The sequence below is a fragment of the Lineus longissimus genome, chromosome 1 (assembly GCF_910592395.1).
Source record: "Lineus longissimus chromosome 1, tnLinLong1.2, whole genome shotgun sequence".
Lineage (NCBI taxonomy): Eukaryota > Metazoa > Nemertea > Pilidiophora > Heteronemertea > Lineidae > Lineus > Lineus longissimus.
In genome coordinates this window covers 12,516,863-12,538,344 of record NC_088308.1, presented here as the reverse complement: position 1 = coordinate 12,538,344, position 21,482 = coordinate 12,516,863, and the positions used below count along the sequence as shown (strand labels likewise).

Here is a 21,482-nt window from a genome sequence, read left to right as displayed (position 1 = left end):
CAGCAGTCTCGCCAACTCTTAACTACAGTGTTAGAATGGATTAACAAATTCACCAAACGGGTGGAATCTCTCAACAACAGGAGATGGATTGTCATTAACACTTAATTGGAACGAAGATGGAGCAGTCAATCGTCGCCACTACGACTGAAAGGTATGAAATCACCCTCAACACTTCGCCGGGATAATTATCGGATGCAAGCCTACTTGCACAAAATCAGGAGTCAAAATGTAAGTGACACTGAAAGAAACGTTTTTATGGTACATTCTACTGAACCGGTTCTAGACAGTGCCTTTTCCAAGGATCAATCAACTGATATCGTACACAAGACCCCAGCAGAGACAGTATCAAAGCATACCCAGTGTGGCCCAGAGACAATGTCAAGACCTACCCAGTGTGTCCCACAGACTAGGTCTAGCTCAGTTCAGTGTGTTCCAGAGAATATATCTGTTGGTGTTCAACATAACAACGAAACTAAGTCAACGCCCACTCAATGCGAACTGAATACATCATCTGATGCTGTGCCGCAGACAGAACCTGCCCAGGAAAGCAAAGACAAAGATTGGTTACCATTCCTGGAATATCACAAGGCTTCAATCGTGGCTCTTACTCAACAAAAAGCTGAGAATGTAAGTGACAAAAAAGTGATGGAAAGTGTCTTGGCAAGACGTAAGTGTTATGATGGAGAGCAGTTTTTGATCAGGTGGAAAAATGGTCCTGCAAAGGAAAATTCATGGGTAAATAGTGATGGTCTGGACTGGGAAGCAAAGGCATTCATTCTAAACTACGCTTACAAGATCAGAGGAAAGCATGACACCCTCTACCAAACACAACCCACAGTCAATGATGTGGGCCATAGTGAACAAACTGCCCGTATCGTAGTACCTCTTAAAAATATTGACAAGGAAAGGACCGTTGAGTCTTCACTGCGACCCGAACCACTCAAGCCAATGTCCATGAATTTCGTTCCTAAGTTTCCACAGTATATACCGCCTGTAAAGAACTTTGACCACACCCGAACGCTAGCTGTCCATATTCAAACGACATCTGGTATTAACGATAAGATGACCCATTTCATACCAGCTGAATACGACGTCCTCAGCTGCATCAGCGAATATATCCAGTGCTCTCCAAAGTAACATCATATGGACATGTGACATGTTTTTGCATATTTCCACCACAAAAGGTTGAAGAGAACATTTTCTTTAGCGCATACCGTGCCACTCCGAAAACTACCAAACACAGGACAACCCAATGTGGTCAACGGAATTTTTGCTCATGACGAAATGTCTTTCACACTTGACACTGATTGTGTCCTTCGAAATTTTGACTTTGATTGTCTTTTCTAGTCAATTAGTGCTTTTGTCAAGGCATTTGAACTTCAATTTAAAATTTGATATCGTTTCTGTCCTTCAGGATGTGAACTTTGCAGGAGCAAAGTCAGCTTTAAAACAACAGGAGACTTTTATGGAGTGCATTATGTATCGCAAGATTTTGGACCTGTTGCTAACTTTATCGCGTCTTTGATGTTTTAAGATTGACTCTTATTTTAATTCCATTAATTGTAGCATAGCTCTTATTTTATTATGATTTTTACATGCATTTTATTTGCCTTTCATCATTTGGTGACAACAGCAAATTCAGGCGAATTTGATTTTTAAAACAACAGGAGACTTTTATGGTGTAAATCTTTGGTGATTTACTATTCTCTTCCTACCATATGCTTTTTGCCTAGGCCTGACCTAGCACAGCTTAAAGTAAAACAAAAGTTTATAATTGGTATTAATTAGCATGTTATTGAGGAGGGATTAGCCACTCTGTTTGGCATTGTTTGTACATGTATTTCTGTTTCCAAATAATCCATGTTGTTAGTAACCTGTTTTCTTGCACAGCTGTTTCAGCTAAGCGTAAACATGACATCGAAATGATCCATCCCCAGCACAGGCCTGCTGCCCAGCGATTGGTCAGCGCAAAAAGCTTGTTAACCACTATGTAAACATTGTCGCCATCACACAATCGCAATACCCATTCAGTCTAAAGGGTAATGCGTTGGAGTCGTTCAAAACACGACCACAAGCCTGTGGACGTTCTGCTTAAAGATACGTCGGTTTTGACTGGCTCATTAGGTCTATCACATGCCATGCCACCCGCCGACGAACTTTCATGAAATTCGGATCAGAATTGATGAAACAGTGACGATTTGCGGTATTTTTATCGATTTTTCAACAAATTGCAGATTTCCGAATTTCATCAAATTATACCCAGGTAAGTGTAATATCACTCATCATAAATAACGCCACCGTTTAACATATCTTAATTCAGTTTCGTACCAAATCGTGTGCTTATTCAGACAATCCTAGAACTTGGATCTGCTCCGATTCAAAATGGCCGGCTTGCAGACTGAGATGAACTCGAGGCGCCAATTTCATCTTACAACATCGGATTCCCTTGACCGCTTACTTGTAGTACGAGTTACTTTAAATATTAATGGATATCGTAACTTTAATTAGTTTCCGTTTTTAAAATTTAGTTTGCAGTATTTATTCAGAAATATGCATTTGAAACCCAGTGTCCAGTTTCAAGTTTCGTTGGTTCAGTCTATTGTGCTGATAGGGGTTCGGTTTGGGTGGAAATATAAATGAGTCACAATTTTTTGGCAACTTGTAACCAAAACATGAGTAAGTACTTATTGTAGTCTATCTGGAAAACAAATTCAGTGATGTTTTTGATGAATCTGGTTTTCAAACTTTTGAAACACTGAATAGTTTTTCGGTATGCGCTGAGCTTATCACCCTTGGCCACAATGGACTTGCCCATTGACCCACACATTGGATTTGTTTTGATTTTTTTGTACAGGGTGATGTTAAAACAGTGTCTTGTGTTAACTGGGTGCCTATGCATAAACATTTCTTTTTTTTCTCCGTGACTACATTGTAAGATTTTGTTCCGACTTCTCGTGTGTATTGTCTATAGGCCTAGCCGCCTATTGTCATTTGTCACTGTCAGCATTTATTCGAAGAATCAAAGAACACAATTCATGCAATTGATCAGTACACGGTTTTGTATTGTCGGGGTTGCAGGAAAGGTGAAAACAATTTTTTTTAACTGGGGTACCATTACCAGATTTGTCTGTTTTATAATGTGTATTCTTTTATGTTCCTTATCCATGGCTGCCAAGTGTGCTGGTCATCCTTCAGTTACTAAGTACTAGATTTTCTTTTTCTTTATTTTCAGTTGGTGGTGTGGAGAGTAGGCGTACTACATCCGCCCTGATCTACGAAAATTGTGGGAAGTGATGATACTCTAAATCATAATTGACTCTGCACTAGAAATAAGAATACTGTTGATGGATGCATGAGGCTTGATAGATATCAGTACATGTACATGACGTACATGTTGTAGTACATCCTGCATTCAAGCACAGACTGTGTCCGTTGGTGACCCCCGCCTTTTTGCAACTCATTCTCTTTTACAATTCCAGGTATTGTCTTGTCCATGAAATGGAGACGTCGTTGACTTCAAATGATGCTGACTGCCCTCCTCGGAAGAAAGTGAGGTTGGATTCCAAAGTTGGTTCGGGCAGCCATAAAAGATATTTTGGGCGGAAACGCAGGAAATCCAAGGCAGTCAAGTCAGAAGTTACGTCGTCTATGTTCAACGTTGGGGACTCTGTTCTGTTTAAATTACTGAGGGATGTATATGTAGGAACTGTGTTGTCACAAGTTGATCCAAAACAGTACACCATTCAGGACTTCAGTGGAAGTATACATGCAGTAGTCATTGATGACCTCTATGAAGGATTACAAGTTTCGAGTCATGACCGATTACCAGCCGTTGGTGAAGTCATCTTTGTTCGATACAGTGATCAAACGGGGGTTCTCAAATTGGGAAAGACTGTTTGCATCCGAAATGGTGCACTATGGATTACTTTTGACAACTCGGGACTTGAGTTGAGTGTTCCCTTCAACGAAGCATTCATCTTGAATGAAAGGGCTAAGCAACTATGTGTGGGGAATATGGGATTGGGAGAGATGACTGTGAATGAGAATGGAGGTACACGTGAGGCTATACACCTCTTCACATGTATGCTGAACCGATTGACGGAGGAATCGATTCACACTCATTCTGATTATCGGGACTGAGCCAGTCAAATACGGGAGTTGTATGTTCAGGATATTCGTTCACGGGACAGTGCCATCCTTGAGCTAAAACAGCAGCACTTGGTTGACACTGTCACTATTAACCAACTTGGTCGTGAGTGGTTTAGTCGTTGGAGTGCATTAAATCAATCAACAAAATCTCTACAGGAAAGGCTTGGCTCAACAATCAAGGAGAGTGAAGGATACTGTGCAGAAATCCACCGACTCCAAAGCCGGCTTTTTCTTCAGGAGAGTGTTTTTTCCAAAACTGTCCTTAAATTAGAAGGTGAAATTTCAGAACTAAAAGATAATGTGGTTAGATTAGAAACGGTGTGTATGCTCAACAGTATGGTCAGTGACAGTCGGGTACATGAGGCTGAAGTTGAAGCTGCCAAGTTAGAATATGATTTGTTAGTGAAGGATAGGGAAATAAGAGATTTAAAGTGTAAATTAGGGAAGTTAACTGGCAAAGATATTTTAGAAAGAGTTGGCCAAAGTTCAGATGGTGTCATGGATGTTCGCAACACTGCCACAAACAAGCGGTCTGCCCAGTATGTTAGAGTTGTCAAACCTGTAATTCCATCATCAAAAGCGAGTGAGAGATCTCTAAGTGAAAGGTCACTTGTTTTGAAGAGTCCTTGAGTTGGTGTCTTGTACAAAAACTCTGTCCGATGAAGATCTTGTGGCGACTCTTACGCAATTTGTTAAGGCCAACCCAGCCATAACTATGGAAGCTTGTAAGGCAGCATCAATTTGCAATGTTGCCACCTTGTCACCTGGTGATTGTGTTGATTTGAAAGTGTTGTTAAAACTCCCTATGAGTAGGTTCCGTGACTTGAGGACATTTCTAGCAAACAAGGGGGTGAATATTTTTGAAAGTGAACCCCTCATGAGAGATGAAATCAAAGAACGAATTCCTGTCGACTCTCTCATTGAAGTTGGTATTGCCATGTTGCATAAAAATGGTGGCACAACTGAAACCACACCAGTGGCATTCTGTCGGGTCAAAGATCTTCGGGCATCGGTTGAAGATTTGTGTCGGCGAAATATCGCATCAACAGGTGCATTGGGGATGGTACCGTTTCCTGTGGAATTTAAGGACCAGGTCTTCTTGAAATTGGGCGGTGACAAGGGGGGATCTAGTTCAAAACTTGTTATGCAGTTGGTTAAAGGAAAGCTCCTGGAATAAATCGTTGGCAGCCTTTTTGAACGAAACCAATGGAAATATATTAAATGAGTATTCCTCTTTACCACAAACCTTTTGAAAGTGGAAGAAATATTATAGTTCAGGGAGAAAAATTGATATTAATAGTGCCTATTTTACTGACATGAACGACGCCATTTTGAGTCAAATTTCCCTCGGTGATGACCCGGTGTGTGCAATGGCAGTGATTGGCTGAAATTCCGAAGCACCGATCGTGCATATTATGGGCTTTTCACCGCTTTTCGCGCGTGCGCAGTGTGTGAATCCATGTCAGTATCCGTTTCTTCGCGATTCACATCTCTCTCGCATGCCTTTAGATTTCACGCAATTAAATCATTCTAATTTCGTTTTATTTGGACATTCGCGTAATATATGGATTGCTTGAATGCAAAATGCCTCGGTGCATGGTCCTCATTTTGGCCATCAACATCGGGTCCAGCTGCATCTTCAATAGCTTGAGCCATAGCGGCAAGCTCCCCCTCTTCATATTCCGGCTCAAACTGGTAGCCCTGTACACCAACATTTCCCCCTACATCCAAATCTTCATAACTCCCGCTGCTCATCGAAGTGTCACTGCTGTGAATGTAGCTTTCATCATCCGAAGCCGCCATGATAACAATACAACAACACGATCTCAAAATATCAATCGGCTGACTGCTATTGTGACAATACTGATATGCGGTGAATTGCACACGTGACGTCACGACTCTCCGGTTTTGGAGGAGAGATCGCGAAAAAAGTGAGAAAATGGCGCCCTCCATAAACTCTGTGTTTAGTGGATTGAAAACACCTTCATTGGTACAAACGCAAATTTTTGAGCGATATACAGTCCTATATTGGAATAATAATGATATACGGAATATGCAGGGCAAGACAGTAGGGGCAAACCTCACACTCCTTGTATATATGATGATGTTTCGAAGGATTGAGTACCCAATGAGGAAGGGAAATTCACTGCTAGGTCTTCTGACATGTATAAAGCCGATTTGGCTGGTTTTTTGAATGACACGAGGAACCCAGAGAGTAAAAGATCTAATGGGAAATATAATAATAGTGTTGTCAGGGATATGCTTTTTCCGGTTCCGTTAGATCAGGTTGTTCCACCCCCCCCCCCCTCCACATATATCTGGGCTTGGTTAAAACTGCATATGAAATGCTTGAGACGGAGTGCATAAATATTGACCGTATGAAGATGCCTGATCATGATAATGCAGAGGTTCACAACTCTATGAAGAGTGGAAAGGTCTTACGGACAGTGTTGTTGACATTGATGATGAGCTTGCTTGTGCCCAGTCAGATTTTTCGGACAAGAGCAGTTTTGTCAAGGAGTTGGCAAAGAACAAGAGAAAAAATAGTGTGTATCGCGCCAACTGTGCTAGTCCTATTTGTGTAGTTCCACTGTCAGGTGAAGATGAGCCTGAAGGTTTCTGGGTTCAGTGTGACTTCTGTCATCGGCATGTTCATTCAAAATGTGCCGGTCTGAAAGCAAAAGATGCGGATTCAAATGTTGATGATGATGAGTACAAGTGTTACCTGTGTCAAGGTGTGCGTACAAAGGACAAATTAGTTGATGTACACAAGGAGTCACTAAAGATATCCAAGGCAGAGCTACAAAGGGTGGAGAAAAACCATGCAAGTCTGCATTCTAGGTTAGATGCGGTTTTTGTAGATGTGAAGAAGCATCAAGGTCCCCTGGAACTTCAACTAAACAATATGCTTGAAAAAGAGTTACTTGTTTACAAACAAGCGTACCATAGCAACGCGTTCATTGGTAACCATTGCCGAAAAATCATTGAAAGACCTCACGGCTTGGTCGGTGTCCTTTTGAGGCATGGTTTCCCTGAGATTCATGACAGGTATTTGGAATTGTTCAATCGTATGGCCAGAATTTATCGGCTATTTCCATTTTTCGCTTCCTCACTGAAGAGGAAATTAGAACTCTATCTATTGAATGCTGGAGTTATGGGTCCTGGTTTCCAGTCAACTTTCCATCATGTTCCATCACGGTGAAATTTCACTTGCTTACATATCACATTCCTGACTTCGGGTTCAAGTGGAAAACAGTAGTTTTGATGGGTGAGCAGGGTGCTGAAAGCATCCACAAGCCTGTCAATCTTGACAAGAGAACCTATGCCTGTGTGAGGGATTCAGAACTTCAGATGAAATTGTTGTATTCCAATCATGCTCTGCGTATTATTGCCAATCCAGACAATATGAAGAAGAGTGAACGAACGTGCAAGAAGGTCTGAGAAAGTGGTAAAGAATGTCCTGGTCGGTTGAAAAAATGTCCTGCTCAAAATAATGAAAGGATGTGTCAGAGCTGTTTCAAGCATTTGTTCAGTCAGTGATTGTTTTCTACATGTTGGTTTCTTTGGATAGTTGTTTGGAGGGTTCTTTTCTATACTTTATTAGCTCAGATCACATGGTGAGCTTATGTCATGGTTTCTAGTTCTACATGTAAATCAAGAGTAAGGTGACCTTCAGCTGTCAAGTGGATGACATGGAGGGTTCTTTTCTGTACTTTATTTCAGCTCACATGTGTGAGCTCACATGTACATGCACACGTGCATGTCATTTTGCATTTTTTGGTCTGATCCTAGCATATGATAATGTTCATTTCAGGTGATGGAAAATACCATACAGGTTCTACCTGATAATTATTTGTGTCTCGTATTAATCTGTGATTATTCACTGTAAAAATGTACCGGCATGACCGACCGGTAGTATAGTATTGTACAGAATGTTTTTTTTCAAGTCACTGAAGCCAGGTTGTTTACGATACTACGTTATCAAGAAAGGGTTAATTACAGGTTATGTCTTCCATGGGGTGGACAGTACACCTGGGTTTTTTTTCTCCAAATATGGCACTTGGCTCCATTTCAGTAATAATCTGCATAGTTCTGTCTGTGTCCCTCTTAATTACAAAGATTGAGTTGTCAAGAGTTCCAAAGTTCGAAAACAATATGCCATTGATACAGTCCAAGTCACAAATGTCATCGCTAAAATCGTGTCACTGTTGCGCAAATGACACGCTACAAAGTGCGTAGATCGCGCGTCATTCGGCGCAAAACTCGCCTGAATGTCCTGCGTCCCTGACGCGACGCGAGAGGGGTGACATTTGTGACTTGGACTGTAGTTCTAGTGAAGCGAATGCACAGAACCTTTTTTTTTGCAAGGCACTGAAGGCTGTTTCCGATACTAGCAAGTTGTCAATAAAGGGTCAAAAGTACAGGTCCTTTCTTCCATGGGGCGGACAGTACACCTGTATTTTTGCTCCAAATTTGGCACTTTGCTACATTTCTTTAATAGCCTGATTTAGTTCAGTCTGTGTCAGTCTTATGGTGCCTTGCTTCTATCTATCCTTGGCATCCACTGTAAATCAAAGTTGAACCTTCACATGTTTTAGAGCATTGATGGACTTGTGAACTAAGATTGTATATACTTTAAGGGTTATTAAAAGTTGTGAATATCAGCACTCAATTGATATCTTTACTTTTTCATTTTTGTGAACTGCCACGTCGCTAACATGGAATACTATCTTCTTGTCAAGCATTGGCACTCAACACAACTAACCTGGTTGTGAAGGAGACCTGGTGAGGGATCTGGAACCACTTGTCCCATCTTGCTTAAACAGAACTGCTTACATAAGGAACACCAAGCCAGATGAGACGGTCACATCCCTTGCCCATGATCACTGATGATGTTACATGTATGACATGTCCTATACTAGTCCCATCTTGGTTCAGGGACACTATAACCAAGCTGGATGAGACAGTCACATCCCTTGCCCATGATATCCGTTATGAGGTGTCCTATAGTCCCATCGTGGTTCAGGGACACCAAGCCGGGTAAGACAGTCACATCTCTTGCGCATGAGATATTGGTTATGAGGTGTCCTATAGTCCCATCTTGGTTCAGGGACATCTCTTACCCATGATATTGGTTATGAGGTGTCCTTTAGTCCCATCGTGGTTCAGGGACACCAAGTCGGGTAAGACAGTCACATCATTTGCCCATGATATTGGTTATGAGGTGTCCTATAGTCCCATCGTGGTTCAGGGACACCAAGCCGGGTAAGACAGTCGCTTCCCTTGCCCATGATATTGGTTATGAGGTGTTCTATAGTCCCATCATGGTTCAGGGACACCAAGCCAGGTAAGACAGTCGCTTCCCTTGCCCATGATATTGGTTATGAGGTGCCCTTTAGTCCCATCGTGGTTCAGGGACACCAAGCCGGGTAAAGACAGTCACATCTCTTGCCAATGATATTGGTTATGAGGTGTCCTTTAGTCTCATCTTGGTTCAGGGACACCAAGCTGGGTGTGTGACGGTCACATCCCTCGCCTATATGTTGGTTATGACATGTCCTATACTACTTTTCGCATCGGTTCAACAGGACTATTTGCATCATAAGGTGACTATTTGCATGTGTGACTATGTCTTCAGTTTGCATCATAACTTCTATACTATTACTAATCTGGCATTCCAGTACAGTCTGCATCATAACTTCCATATGGATCTGGTCTTCAGTGTAGTATAAAGAAGGCAGGTTCAGTTGTGATTTTGAACACAAGGTACAGCCATAATCATCATTTTAACCCCCACACATATATCACTATCAGGTTTAACCTTTTTTGGCATGGCTAAAGAATTGCATCAGATTTATAACACTTTATAGGTACCATCTCTTATGAGGGAATAATATATCTTTCAAAAGCACATGAAAAAAGTGTCATGAGGAATCAGTAAAAAAAGGACCAGTGAATTTACTTTTTTTCAAGGAAAACCCCATTTTATTATAAAAATACATAGCTTAGTCAGAAGTCATGGATATAATTGTCATTTTCTGAATATTTAGTGCATCTGCTGAAACTTAAAAGGAGTGTAAACAATCATCAACGTTTGCACAGAAAAATGCCAGCAAAGTCATCCTTTAGCTAACTTTGTAATGCTGGCCCAGGCCTACTATTCAAGATGGCAGCCGAAATATAATACACAAAACTTGGTTCACGCCAAGTTGATTCTAATCAATACATATAATAAATGTAGACAGCATGACCTTACTTGGCACGCTTTTTAATTCGAACCTTACTGGCTTTGATCACGTGAATAGTAGAATTTTAGCATGTAGACGAGCAGCATTTGGCCTTTCTTCGAGTGGCTTGTGTTATCCAGGCCTATCAATTGAAACTAAGACCTTTCTTTGGAGATCTGTGTGCCAACCTACCTTAACTTTTGCTCTCGAATGCAGTACCCTGGACAAATATTCAGTGACTAAGTTAGAGAGTGCTCAGGGTACCCTTGTTAAGGGCTTTTGTGGTGTCTCCAAAAGATCACACCACACTAGACTTTTAGAAGCTCTGGATGTTTCAAAAGTTAAACCATTAGTTGATTGAAATTGTGCCAAATTATATAGAAACATTTTTAAAACTGACTCCCCCGCAAGGGATTTGGTGTAATTTTATTTGCTAAGTTTTTATCGGAAGGTATGGATTCCGTAAAGGGCACACTTTTATCAAAAACTCTTTCATGTGGTTTTAACCCATTCAAGCTGATGATGGGAGAGGCTGTCCCTCACTCTTTGGCCCCTCGCCGCGCGGAGGATGGCGCCGTTGACAGTCTGCGCTGTCTCCTGCGGGACGAGGGCTACGGGGTCAGGGATCCCCCTCCCATCGCTTGGCCAAATTAATGCTCAGGCATTAACTGTGTATATGATACTGTGATTTTATGTATGTGTTCAGGCATCCTATTTATTACCGTAATTTTATGTACTATGTGTTCTTCATGTATATGGAGGTTTGATAAATAAATAAATAAATAAAATAATCCTAATTACTACAGCAAAACTGAGGGCATACATGGGTGAATTCAGGCCTATTATGTAGTCTTCGCACGTTCTGAAAGCTGTCTGGGGTGAGGAACTGGGCTGTTTATTGGGATAGCAATTAACACTTTGGTGTTGCACCTCCCTGTAGAGCGTATTCTGGTAAAACTTGTATTTCAATTCTAGCTGAAACAGCTGTGCTTGACGCAAGGGCCCAACGCGCCGCGTAGCGGCTAAAAAGCGAAGCTGGCGAAACATTTATAACGGGTCACCGTCACTTATTATTGGACTTATAGCGCATTTACGGGGTTGCAACTATTTTGCTTTATAGTGTCACCAGGAAAGAAAAGCATGCGACCTAACGCCGATTTATTTGTATAAAGTGATAATTGGAAGGTATATAGTAGGAAATATCAATAAAATAATCATTCCATGTCGTCTTTTGAGGGCATTTTTGATTGTAAAAAATATATGTGTACGTCACCGTAGTCTCTGCAATGATAATTTTATCAGAGCAGTCTCGCGCAAGTAGAAGTTCTTTACCTACTAGTTCTTCACTTATTAGTCTCAACGTCTGGCGCAAAGCCAGACGTTTTCCATTACGATTTCACTACGATGTTTGACAATAAGGAGCAGTGCGCGAGATATGCTAATGAGCAGACTTCCCTCGCTTGAGTTTCTGAAGAATGTTCCATATCGCGCTAAGCTCATCACTGCTGATTATGACAGGCGTGCAGCGGTAGGTATCTGCTCCCCAACTTCCACCCTAATACGGTACAATAAGTTACCATTTGATGAGAATGGGACAATGCCCTCACTGTGTATGGAGTCATAGGGATAAGAAGACATTATTCATTAGTGTTGGTACAAGTGATTTTGCCCAAAAAGCATGCGCATTCAAAAAGCAAAATATGCAAGGTATCACGTACATGACCATGACGACGTGCAGAAAGTGCACTGGCCAGTGCATACCCTATGGCTATGTATAGTAAACATGGTAAACATGAACAACATCATTATTCATCGGCAGTTCATTTTACTCCGAGCTTTTCCTGAAACATATTGCCATGATGATTAGGCCTACCATGTACCATGACCAATAACGGCACTAGATCATGTAGATGTCAACAAGTTCACATGAACCGTATAATCCCGCATAATCCCGCATAATCCCGCATAATCCCGCATGGCGCATGTGGGACATGCGTCTAAACCAAAGCCCCAAAATCACTTGTTTTGGTCTATTTCACTTGTGTTTCCCCCGTCTCCCAGTCCATAATACATTTACAGTTTACAATCCCCGATCATGGCCCAACAAAAGGTCATCGGTTGACTAAAGCCAAGGAACACAACTGTTCAATGGATTTATAGTTGAATGCGATCAAACTACGTCTTTTCAATCGTGGATTGTAAATTTAACCCCATGGGCCTAGGGAAGGCCCTATAACAATACTTTCGACACAGTTATTATCTCCGCTGCCTCCACCATGTTACACACAGTGCTCACTGCTGATTCTAAAATGCGCCACCTAGTCAATTGCACTATCGTCATCACCTCATCATACTTCATTGACATTACAGGCACACATTGACATAGACCACTGTTGCAATCAACGACACAGTCGCTATCCAAGTAGCATTATAGAGGTAATTATCATTATCATACCTCATTAGCATGTGAACCAATCGCGTCGCGTCCTTTGCGATCACGGCAAAGCCTCATGGAATAATGTCTTTCAACGTTGAATAATTTTTCATATTCCATGCCTACAACTTCAATTTCTTCATAATCCATGGCTAGAAGTTCAATACTAATATAATATCCAAGATAAAGTTACAAGAAGTAGTCAATAGGGGTCTCTCACCTCTCACTGTATGTCCACACTATTCACGCTTGTACGAGGAATACATTCAATGCTGAATCTAACAACACCCAGTGCCCTTACTCTGTATATTAGTCACTGGAAGATGGCCCATTTCACTCCTTGCTTCTACTTCACCTATAGTCTCATTGCAAACGCCTCAGTTCTATGATATCACATTCACTTTCAGCTGTCATGCAACGCAACAACTGTGCTATCTGCCATCGCACATCAACGAAGAAGTGCAGCCGCCCACATTCCACCTCACGTCTGTCCGACCAGCTGCAATCCTCGAGGACGCCCCACTGTACCACGATTTCACTACGATGTTTGACAAGAAGGAGCAGTGCGCGAGATAGGCTAATGAGCAGACTTCCCTCGCTTGAGTTTCGGAAGAATGTTCCATATCGCGCTAAGCTGACCACTGCTGACCATGACAGGCGTGCATTGGACTGGTACAGGTTGGAACTGAACATTTAATATGCTGGTGGTGACGCTTTCTGATGAGAAGTTGGTCGTGACTGATGCAGTATCCTTGGACTTGTCCACAGCATCGTTCAATCATTGCTCTCTGAGCTGCCTTGATTCTGCCTTGATTCTGTACCCAAATACTAAGACCAAATGCCTGTTGACTGTGCTTTAAGAGAGACTGGCGCCATGCCTAGAGATATGACTGACCCCTATTGGCAAATTTGTATGACTTTATCTTGCCTACCTAGCTGCTGCCTATAGTCTCCCTTTAACTGCGGAACACTTCAAAGTCGATAAAATGCCATGTTCCACCTTTTAATGTGTTCAGACTGCCACTTTCAAAATAATCAAGTCAGGACACTGCCTTCTAGTCTCATAATAAATTTTGCTTTCCTCAATATATAATAACATTTCTTCTTCTTCAATGCTTTCATCATTCCAAACTTCTCCTCCTCTGACTTTTACAGGGGTACAGTCATGGCAATCAAAACCCAAATACTGAGACCAAATGCCTGTTGACTGTGCTTTAAGAGAGACTGGCGCCATGCCTAGTCTCTCTTAAAGCACAGTCAACAGACACCAACCCCCTCAGACTCAGAAACCACAAACGCCCAACCCTTCCTGCTACCCTAATACTTCTGGGTGAATCTCATATCATTGTATAGGTATCCAGGTTTTGGACTCCATACTGGAAACACACGAAACACACACTCAGAGATCTGGTTCTCCTATCTATTGTAACTGCATGTAATTGTGTTGTGTTATTCAAGATTTATCAATTATTAGAAGTGAAACGCATTTCTTGACTCCAAGTGATGCTGAAAGGGTGGATGTCGTCCTGGGTGCCGACAAATGGTACCCAGGTTCGGGATCGACTGGACAATAAGCACCCTTGGTGCCATTACACTAGACAAATAGCACCCAGCTTCTTTTTGCCTGGCTTACGGATCTTAGGGATGAGGACGTTTCTTGCAATCTCGTTTTATCTCACGCCGTGGTTCTTGTGGCATTAGCAGTGCGCGAAATAAAAAGAACAGATAAACAGAAAAAAACGCGTTTAGGCCTAAAGGTCTTTGAAAGCACATTTCGGATGATTTATTCAGAAAGGTATATAGGAGGGATATATCCGAAATGTGCTTTCAAAGACCTATAGGCCTAAACGCATTTTTTTCTGTTTATCTGTTCTTTTGATTTCGAGCACTGCTAATGCGACAAGTACCACGGCGCGAGATAAAACGAGATTGCAAGAAACGTCGTCCCTAAGATCCGTAAGCCAAGCAAAAAGAAGCTGGGTGCTGTTTTTCTAGTGTAATGGCACCCAGGGTGCTTATTGTCCAGTCGATCTCGAACCTTGGTACCATTTGTCGGCACCCAGGACGACATCCACCCTTTCGGCCCAAGTGATTCACAGCTAGTCTTCCCCCTAGTCCCCCCCCCTCCCCATAATAAATGGTATACGGTAATAAAGGTACAGGAAAAAAAGGTACAGGAAAAAAAGGTACAGGAAAAAAGGTACGGAAAAAAAGGTACAGGAAATAAAAGTACAGGAAATACAAGTACTGGAAATAAAGGTACCGGAAAAAAAGGTACTGGAAATAAAGGTACACAAAATGGCATAAATAGGTAAAAAAGGTACACAATTTTTTTAGAATCTTATGTTCTTCAACTGGTTCAGATTCGGCCTATGCCTTTTTCTTTTCTTGCCCATTTTCCTTCTTCTGTGGGGGGACGGCGCATCTGGCATCCTACCTTGCATTTCACATTAAGATTTTCACCAATTTCCCTATATAGCTTGTGTTTGGTCTATAACTAGATCACGCAAATTTTCAGGTTCATTTGGAATGTGTCGTGCTCGTTCATTACATATTGTCCGTTTGCACGTATCAGCCTGTGGTATGAAAGCTTGTGCGTTATGTCCCACGGTTGCAGTGACTCTGGCAAGTGTCTGTGCCGGTTTCGTATCTGTCATAGCAGCAAGTTGTTTCATTATTCATAGTTGCTCTGGCCTTCGTTATTTCCACAACCGTACGGTCTGCATCATGGTTATGCTGTGATACCACCAACAAGTTATCTCTGTTGATAGCAAGGGACGATTTCAGCCTGCCTCTGCATCCTGGATTAAACTTCAAACATCGCCAACATATAGCTGTTGCAGTCTGCCTATCTTGTTGTACGTAAAGCCATCAAAACAAAGCTTTTGGCCCCCCTTATTATTTGTGATCAACTCCATGTCTGCATCAATCGTGTTCTGATAACTATCGGACCCTTCCTTATATTTTTATGCTTCCCATGATGTTAATTACCATGATGTTAATTACCTTTAATTGAGTAATCAGTAATTAGTCCAACTGGAATCCCTTTTTTCCAATAATGTGGTGAAGACATTGTAAACTAAGAGAATAGAAATATTGCACAAGAAACCATGTATTGCACAAGAAACCATATGATTTAAAGTTGAACGGTAAGGAGGAGTTCTATCAGCAACCCCTGGACATAAATCTGAATATGATTCAACTCATTGTAATGTAATGTAATGTAAATACCATATTTCTATAGCGCCCGTTTCAAGCAAAATGCTCGTTCACGGGCGCTTTACAGATAAAAAGATCACACCTGACTAAACAGCTCTGTCTTCAACAATCTGCGAAATTCCTCAAGGGTCGCGGCTGCCCGGATGTTGGTCGGCAGCCGGTTCCAGAGCGTGGGGGCCGAGTGGCCAAATGCCCGCTCGCCGTATGTTCTTTTTGCACGCGGAACTACAAGTGATAGGTCGTGTGCTGACCGCAGGTGCCTTTCTGGCTCATAGACATTGATCATCTCAGCGAGGTACTGAGGGGCCCGACCGTGCAGGCACGTCCAGACGAGCACCAATGTTTTAAATCTAATTCGCTGCTCCACAGGCAGCCAATGTAACTATCTCAGGACAGGTGTGATGTGTTCCCGCCTGGATGTGCGTGTGACAACGCAGGCCGCAGCATTCTGAACCCGCTGCAGTCTCCCGATGACAGTCCCTGGCAGCCTGTTGAGGAGCGAATTACAATAGTCCAGCCTGGATGACACTAGACCGTTGGTGAGAGATATAGCCGCACGATCAGTAAGGTACCTCCTAACATGGCCAATGTTTCTCAGCTGGGCGAAAGCCGACTGACAGACGCTTGCAACCTGCTTCTCCATGCTCAAAGTGGTGTCAAATACTACACCAAGATTTCTGACACTTGATGAGGACCTGACCAGGCAATCACCAACATTTATGTGAACGTGATCAAGGCTTCTAAGCATGTGTGGGGAAGCAAAAAGCATCACCTCTGTTTTGCTATCGTTCTTCCTTAGCATGTTGTCAGCAAGCCAGGTACCAGCAGCCGCAAGGCTCGTTTCAGCGCAAGCAATCGCATCCTGTGGGTTGCTTACGCTCACAGACCTGTACAGCTGTGTGTCATCAGCATAGAAATGGTAATCTGGGCCATGCTCCCCCAGCAGATCTCTGAGTGGCTTTGTATACATGGTGTACATTTTCGGGCCCAGCACTGACCCCTGGGGAACACCATACTTAAGCAGCATAGGGGTGGACTTCACTTGGTCAATCAGTACCGTTTGATACCTATCCATTACGAGAAAAGCATAAACTCAACCCCGCGCATGCGCAGACGTGACCCGATCTGACCTAATTGGCAGACCAGCCGGTCAATAGAAAATACATTGAGCACGTAGGTATTGCCATCTCACGGCTTCCAGGGGAACTGGGGGCAAGTTGCCGATAGCAGACATGAAGGATATAATATATATCTATCCCCTGGCCAAATTTCAAGTAATTTGAAGAAAATTTTAAGTTGAACACATCGACGGTGAAATTTGCCCGATTTTCCAAGCCTAAATGCATTAGAATTGCTTTGAAAAATGGCAAAATTAGAGAATGTAGTGACTTTGAAGGCTTGTAACTTCGCGCGCGTTGCATGGATTTTAGTTGCCGATAGCAAGTGCAGATGGCGATACCGTATAGAGCACCTCCACCAAGTTTGAGCGTATTTGAAGAAACTTCACCGTTGAACATTGGGGTCCTCAAAATCGACTATTTTCAGAATGTTGTAATTTCGTCAGAGTCCAAATCAAGAAAAACCCATTGATTCTTCTTCCTTAAAATGCAACAGGAGCACACTTGACATTACCTTGAGGATGTTTCGGTTGTGTATGGGTGTGGTGTGGACCTGGCCTGATTACTCCAATGTGTGGTCCTGTTAGCAGGGTGTGGGCCGGGTGTGGCCTGGCCGGGGGGGGGGGGGGGGGGTTGTTATTCCTTGGAAGACCATTTTCAGAATGTTGTAATTTCGTGAAGATGATTCGGTGGTGCATGGATGTGGTGTGACCCTGGCCTGATTACTCCAATGTGTGGTCCTGTTAGCAGGGTGTGGGGTGTGGCCTGGCCGGGGGGGGGGTCGTTACTCCTTGGAGGTCAATTTTCAGAATGTTGTAATTTCGTCAGAGTCCAAATCGAGCAAAAACCCACTGAATCTTTTTCACAAATGCAACAGTAGCACACTTTACATTACTTGACAATAATCGGGATTAACGCCGCGAGTGCGTGTCAATTCCAAACTTGTTGTTGCGGGATCCATGGTAGCGATTGCGGGCCTCTGATTGGCTGGCGATGTGAACGGTGCTGCCACCTTACGGATAGCGGACTTGCTCCATTTCTCCTAATGCCGTCAAATATGATGCTATCCACTGAAGTGCAGACCCATTGATACCAAAGATGCCATGAAACCGCTGCAGCAAGATGCTGTGATCGATTGTATCAAAAGCAGCGGATAGGTTGATCATTACAAGCACAACTGCATCACCCCTGTCCAAGAATCTGAGGATATCACTTTGCACCTTCAACAGGGCCGTTTCAGTTGAGTGCAACTTTCTATAGGCCGATTGGTGAACCTCATGCAGATCATTGGCCAGGAGGTGACGCTCGAGGCGCCTGTCCACAACCTTCTCCAATACCTTTGATACAAATGGTAAGTTTGAGACAGGTCTATAGTTCTTCAATGTATCTATATCGAGTCCGAGTTTCTTCAGGAGAGGTCGGATGTGAGCATGTTTGAAGGCCGAGGGAACGGTGCTATTGTCAAATGATGCATTAACAATGCTTGCAATTGTCGGTGCGAGTTCATCAATGCACAGTTTTAGCAGCCACGTTGGCACAGGGTCCAATGTACATGATTTCGAAGGAGACCGAAGGACAATTTCCTTGATCTCAGCAGCAGTTGTCACCGTGAACGATGACAGAGTCTCAGTCATTGGGACGGACACGTCTGAGGTTGTGTTTCCACCGTCACCCCCGAGATTCTGCCTGATCAGCGATATTTTCTCACTGAAGAATGAGCTGAATGACTCGGCGAGTTCCAATGCCGAGTCTGCTTGTGGCCATACAGAGCCACCTGACTCGCCAAGGAGATGCCTGGTCACTTTGTAGAGGGCTTTCTGATCATGACCACATGCCTCAACTTTTTTGGCGTAGTAGGTAGTCCGTGCTTGTCTGATGAGTTTGTTCACCGTTGCACATTGGGCTCTGAAGATTTGGTGGTGAACAATGAGACGCGTGTCCCGCCGCTCATTCTATGTTGTTTCGCATTAAACTCATTAAATTGCAATTAATCAATTAACATTCATCATAGAACTGGACCAAATTAAGAATTTGCCTGGCCAATTAGGTCTTAACAGACACATTATTAGATTTAAGACCAAACACAAGCTATATAGGGAAATTGGTGAAAATCTTAATGTGAAATGCAAGGTAGGATGCCAGATGCGCCACCCCCCCCCCCACCCCCCACCCCACCCCCAACCCCATTCCCAAGATCCTGGATCCGCCCCTGATAAGAATATGACACGAGTATTTTAAAATTTAAAAGAACATAAATGTAGTTAAAAAAGGTCAGCTCCCCCAACTTCTTCCATAACAAAATTGTCCACAATGTATTAAACTATTTTAAGGCACCACCTTAGTCACAGAAGAAGGAAAATGGGCAAGAAAAGAAAAAGGCATAGGCCGAATCTGAACATAAGATTCTAAAAAAATTCTAAAAAAATTGTGTACTTTTTTACCTATTTATGCCATTTTGTGTACCTTTATTTCCAGTACCTTTTTTTCCGGTACCTTTATTTCCAGTACTTTTATTGCCTGTACTTCATTTCCTGTACCTTTATTTCCGTACCTTTTTTTCCTGTACCTTTTTTCCTGTACCTTTATTACCTAGAACCATAATAAATCAATGATGTACATTTGAAGATCACACAGTGAAGGTTTCTTGATGTATATGACATTGGGCTTCATAACCTCGCCTACTTACACCTGAATAGCAGGTCACACTGATAAAAGCGTTTCAGGTCACCTTTAACTTTGTTTTCAAAAGTGGATTGGGAATTCTTTTTATTCTAACACGATATCACTGCACTATGATTGGCTAGTTCAATTGCTTGTGTCGTGTCTGGCTGGCCAAACTGGGCTAAACTCTTTAAAACCTGTTGAGCGTGCCCAAACGACCCCAGCGCACTAACATTAATTTGAAATGGTAATCAGCATTGCTACATATATTTTTGCAAATCAATTCATTAGCAAAATCCGCAAAACCACCCTAAAAATCTGGCAGTTTACAGTAATAAAAGATAATAGGATATGATATTGATATGTGAGATTAAAATCATTCATGTCTTAGGCCATATTATGACAGATGCATACCAATTTGCATAACAGGAAAAATTTTGTTATTACAGATACCTCGAAAAAACTCCTGTTTTAATATATCTCGGGGAAAGTGCCCTAATATATTCTCAAAATAAACACTTACCCAGAAAGGTGACCCACAAAAGCTTTCAAAAGCAGTATCCATTGTAATCAAATGAGTAATTAGGCACTGAAAGAGAAAAACTAAAATTAGAAAGGCTGAAAACTGCCAATTCTACAGGGGAACATGAATTTCTTTCATGGTGGATTTAAACTGTTTCTTTTGGAGACATTTTCCAGAGTAGACAACGGTACACCACTAACGTGACCGTATTTACCATAAACAACATTTCCTGTAGCAGACGATGTATGTTTCAGACTGATCGCCTCGTCATGCCACATTCAAATTAACAACGTCCAAGATACGCATAAACCACATTTTGGAATAGGTATTAACAATGTCATGAGGAAAGTGGAATTGAGATGGGTGATTTTTCTATTCCAGCCACAGAACTTCAAAACTGTGAAATACAAACATATTGGGAGAGTGAGTTTCCACCTCTGTGCTAATCAAAAAAATAATTGCCTCTTTTAAACCACTAGGCTATGAAGGCACATATTGGAATACCTGATCACACAACGGCAGTGCTCAAATTGATATTTAGTACGTATTTACGCAATTGGAAGTTTTCAAATTCAATTACAAATTCAAAGAGTGACGTAGGCCTCTAAGCAGGTCACGCTTTGCCAACTAAAAAAATTACACACTCTGTTGTTAATTTTTTTCATACAAGGATGCTCTACATTGTGGGATTGATCCTTGCCAATGATGATATTTTCAAAAGTTTTTGTAACTGATACATAAGGTTGTTTTGGCCACATTGAAGGGGCATAGGACCCAATTTCTTTTAACATAGCAGATATATCAAAAAAAATCTTGGCAAATTTTATTCATACATGAAAAATAACTTGGAAGATTTATTATGAATTTGTTTGGGGTGGAAATAGGGAGAACACAGCGGAAAATGTCCATAATCAGTGCATACTGACTACATCAAAGTAATTTTGTTGAAATAAATAAACAAGCACCACAATGTAATATATTCTGTCCGACGTTTCGGTGTATTGAACCTTCTACTGGGAATGAACAGCGCGTACCAGCGAATTGCTTTAAGTACGATCATAACAATAGTGCTCAGTCCGCGGTTACGCCGCGTGGCTTTGTTTACATAACATTACTTCTGATTGGCTGGAGAAAAGGTTGTGACCTATTGA

At 42.1% G+C, this 21,482-nt stretch overlaps 1 protein-coding gene and 1 long non-coding RNA gene across 6 annotated transcripts in view; one reads left to right on the top strand and one right to left on the bottom strand.

Annotated features, from left to right (window-relative positions):
• Window positions 1–21,482, bottom strand: part of LOC135488430 (multidrug resistance-associated protein 1-like) — a 312,354-nt gene that overhangs the window by 276,037 nt on the left and 14,835 nt on the right. For 3 of the 5 annotated variants that reach the window (XR_010446979.1, XM_064773049.1, XM_064773042.1), the window contains exon 2: window positions 20,332–20,397. Coding sequence is in view for 4 of the 5 variants with exons in the window: in XM_064773042.1 (XP_064629112.1) it covers window positions 20,332–20,397 (66 nt within the window). In the remaining variant the exon portion in view is untranslated. Of the gene's footprint in view, window positions 1–6,591; window positions 6,821–20,331; window positions 20,398–21,482 lie in introns of all 5 variants that reach the window. The other 2 variants (XM_064773066.1, XM_064773057.1) reach the window with 1 other exon arrangement.
• LOC135493656 (uncharacterized) lies at window positions 11,821–13,366 on the top strand. Its single transcript, XR_010448315.1, has 3 exons — window positions 11,821–11,904; window positions 12,747–12,812; window positions 13,218–13,366. It is a non-coding gene; the product is annotated as an uncharacterized LOC135493656 (long non-coding RNA).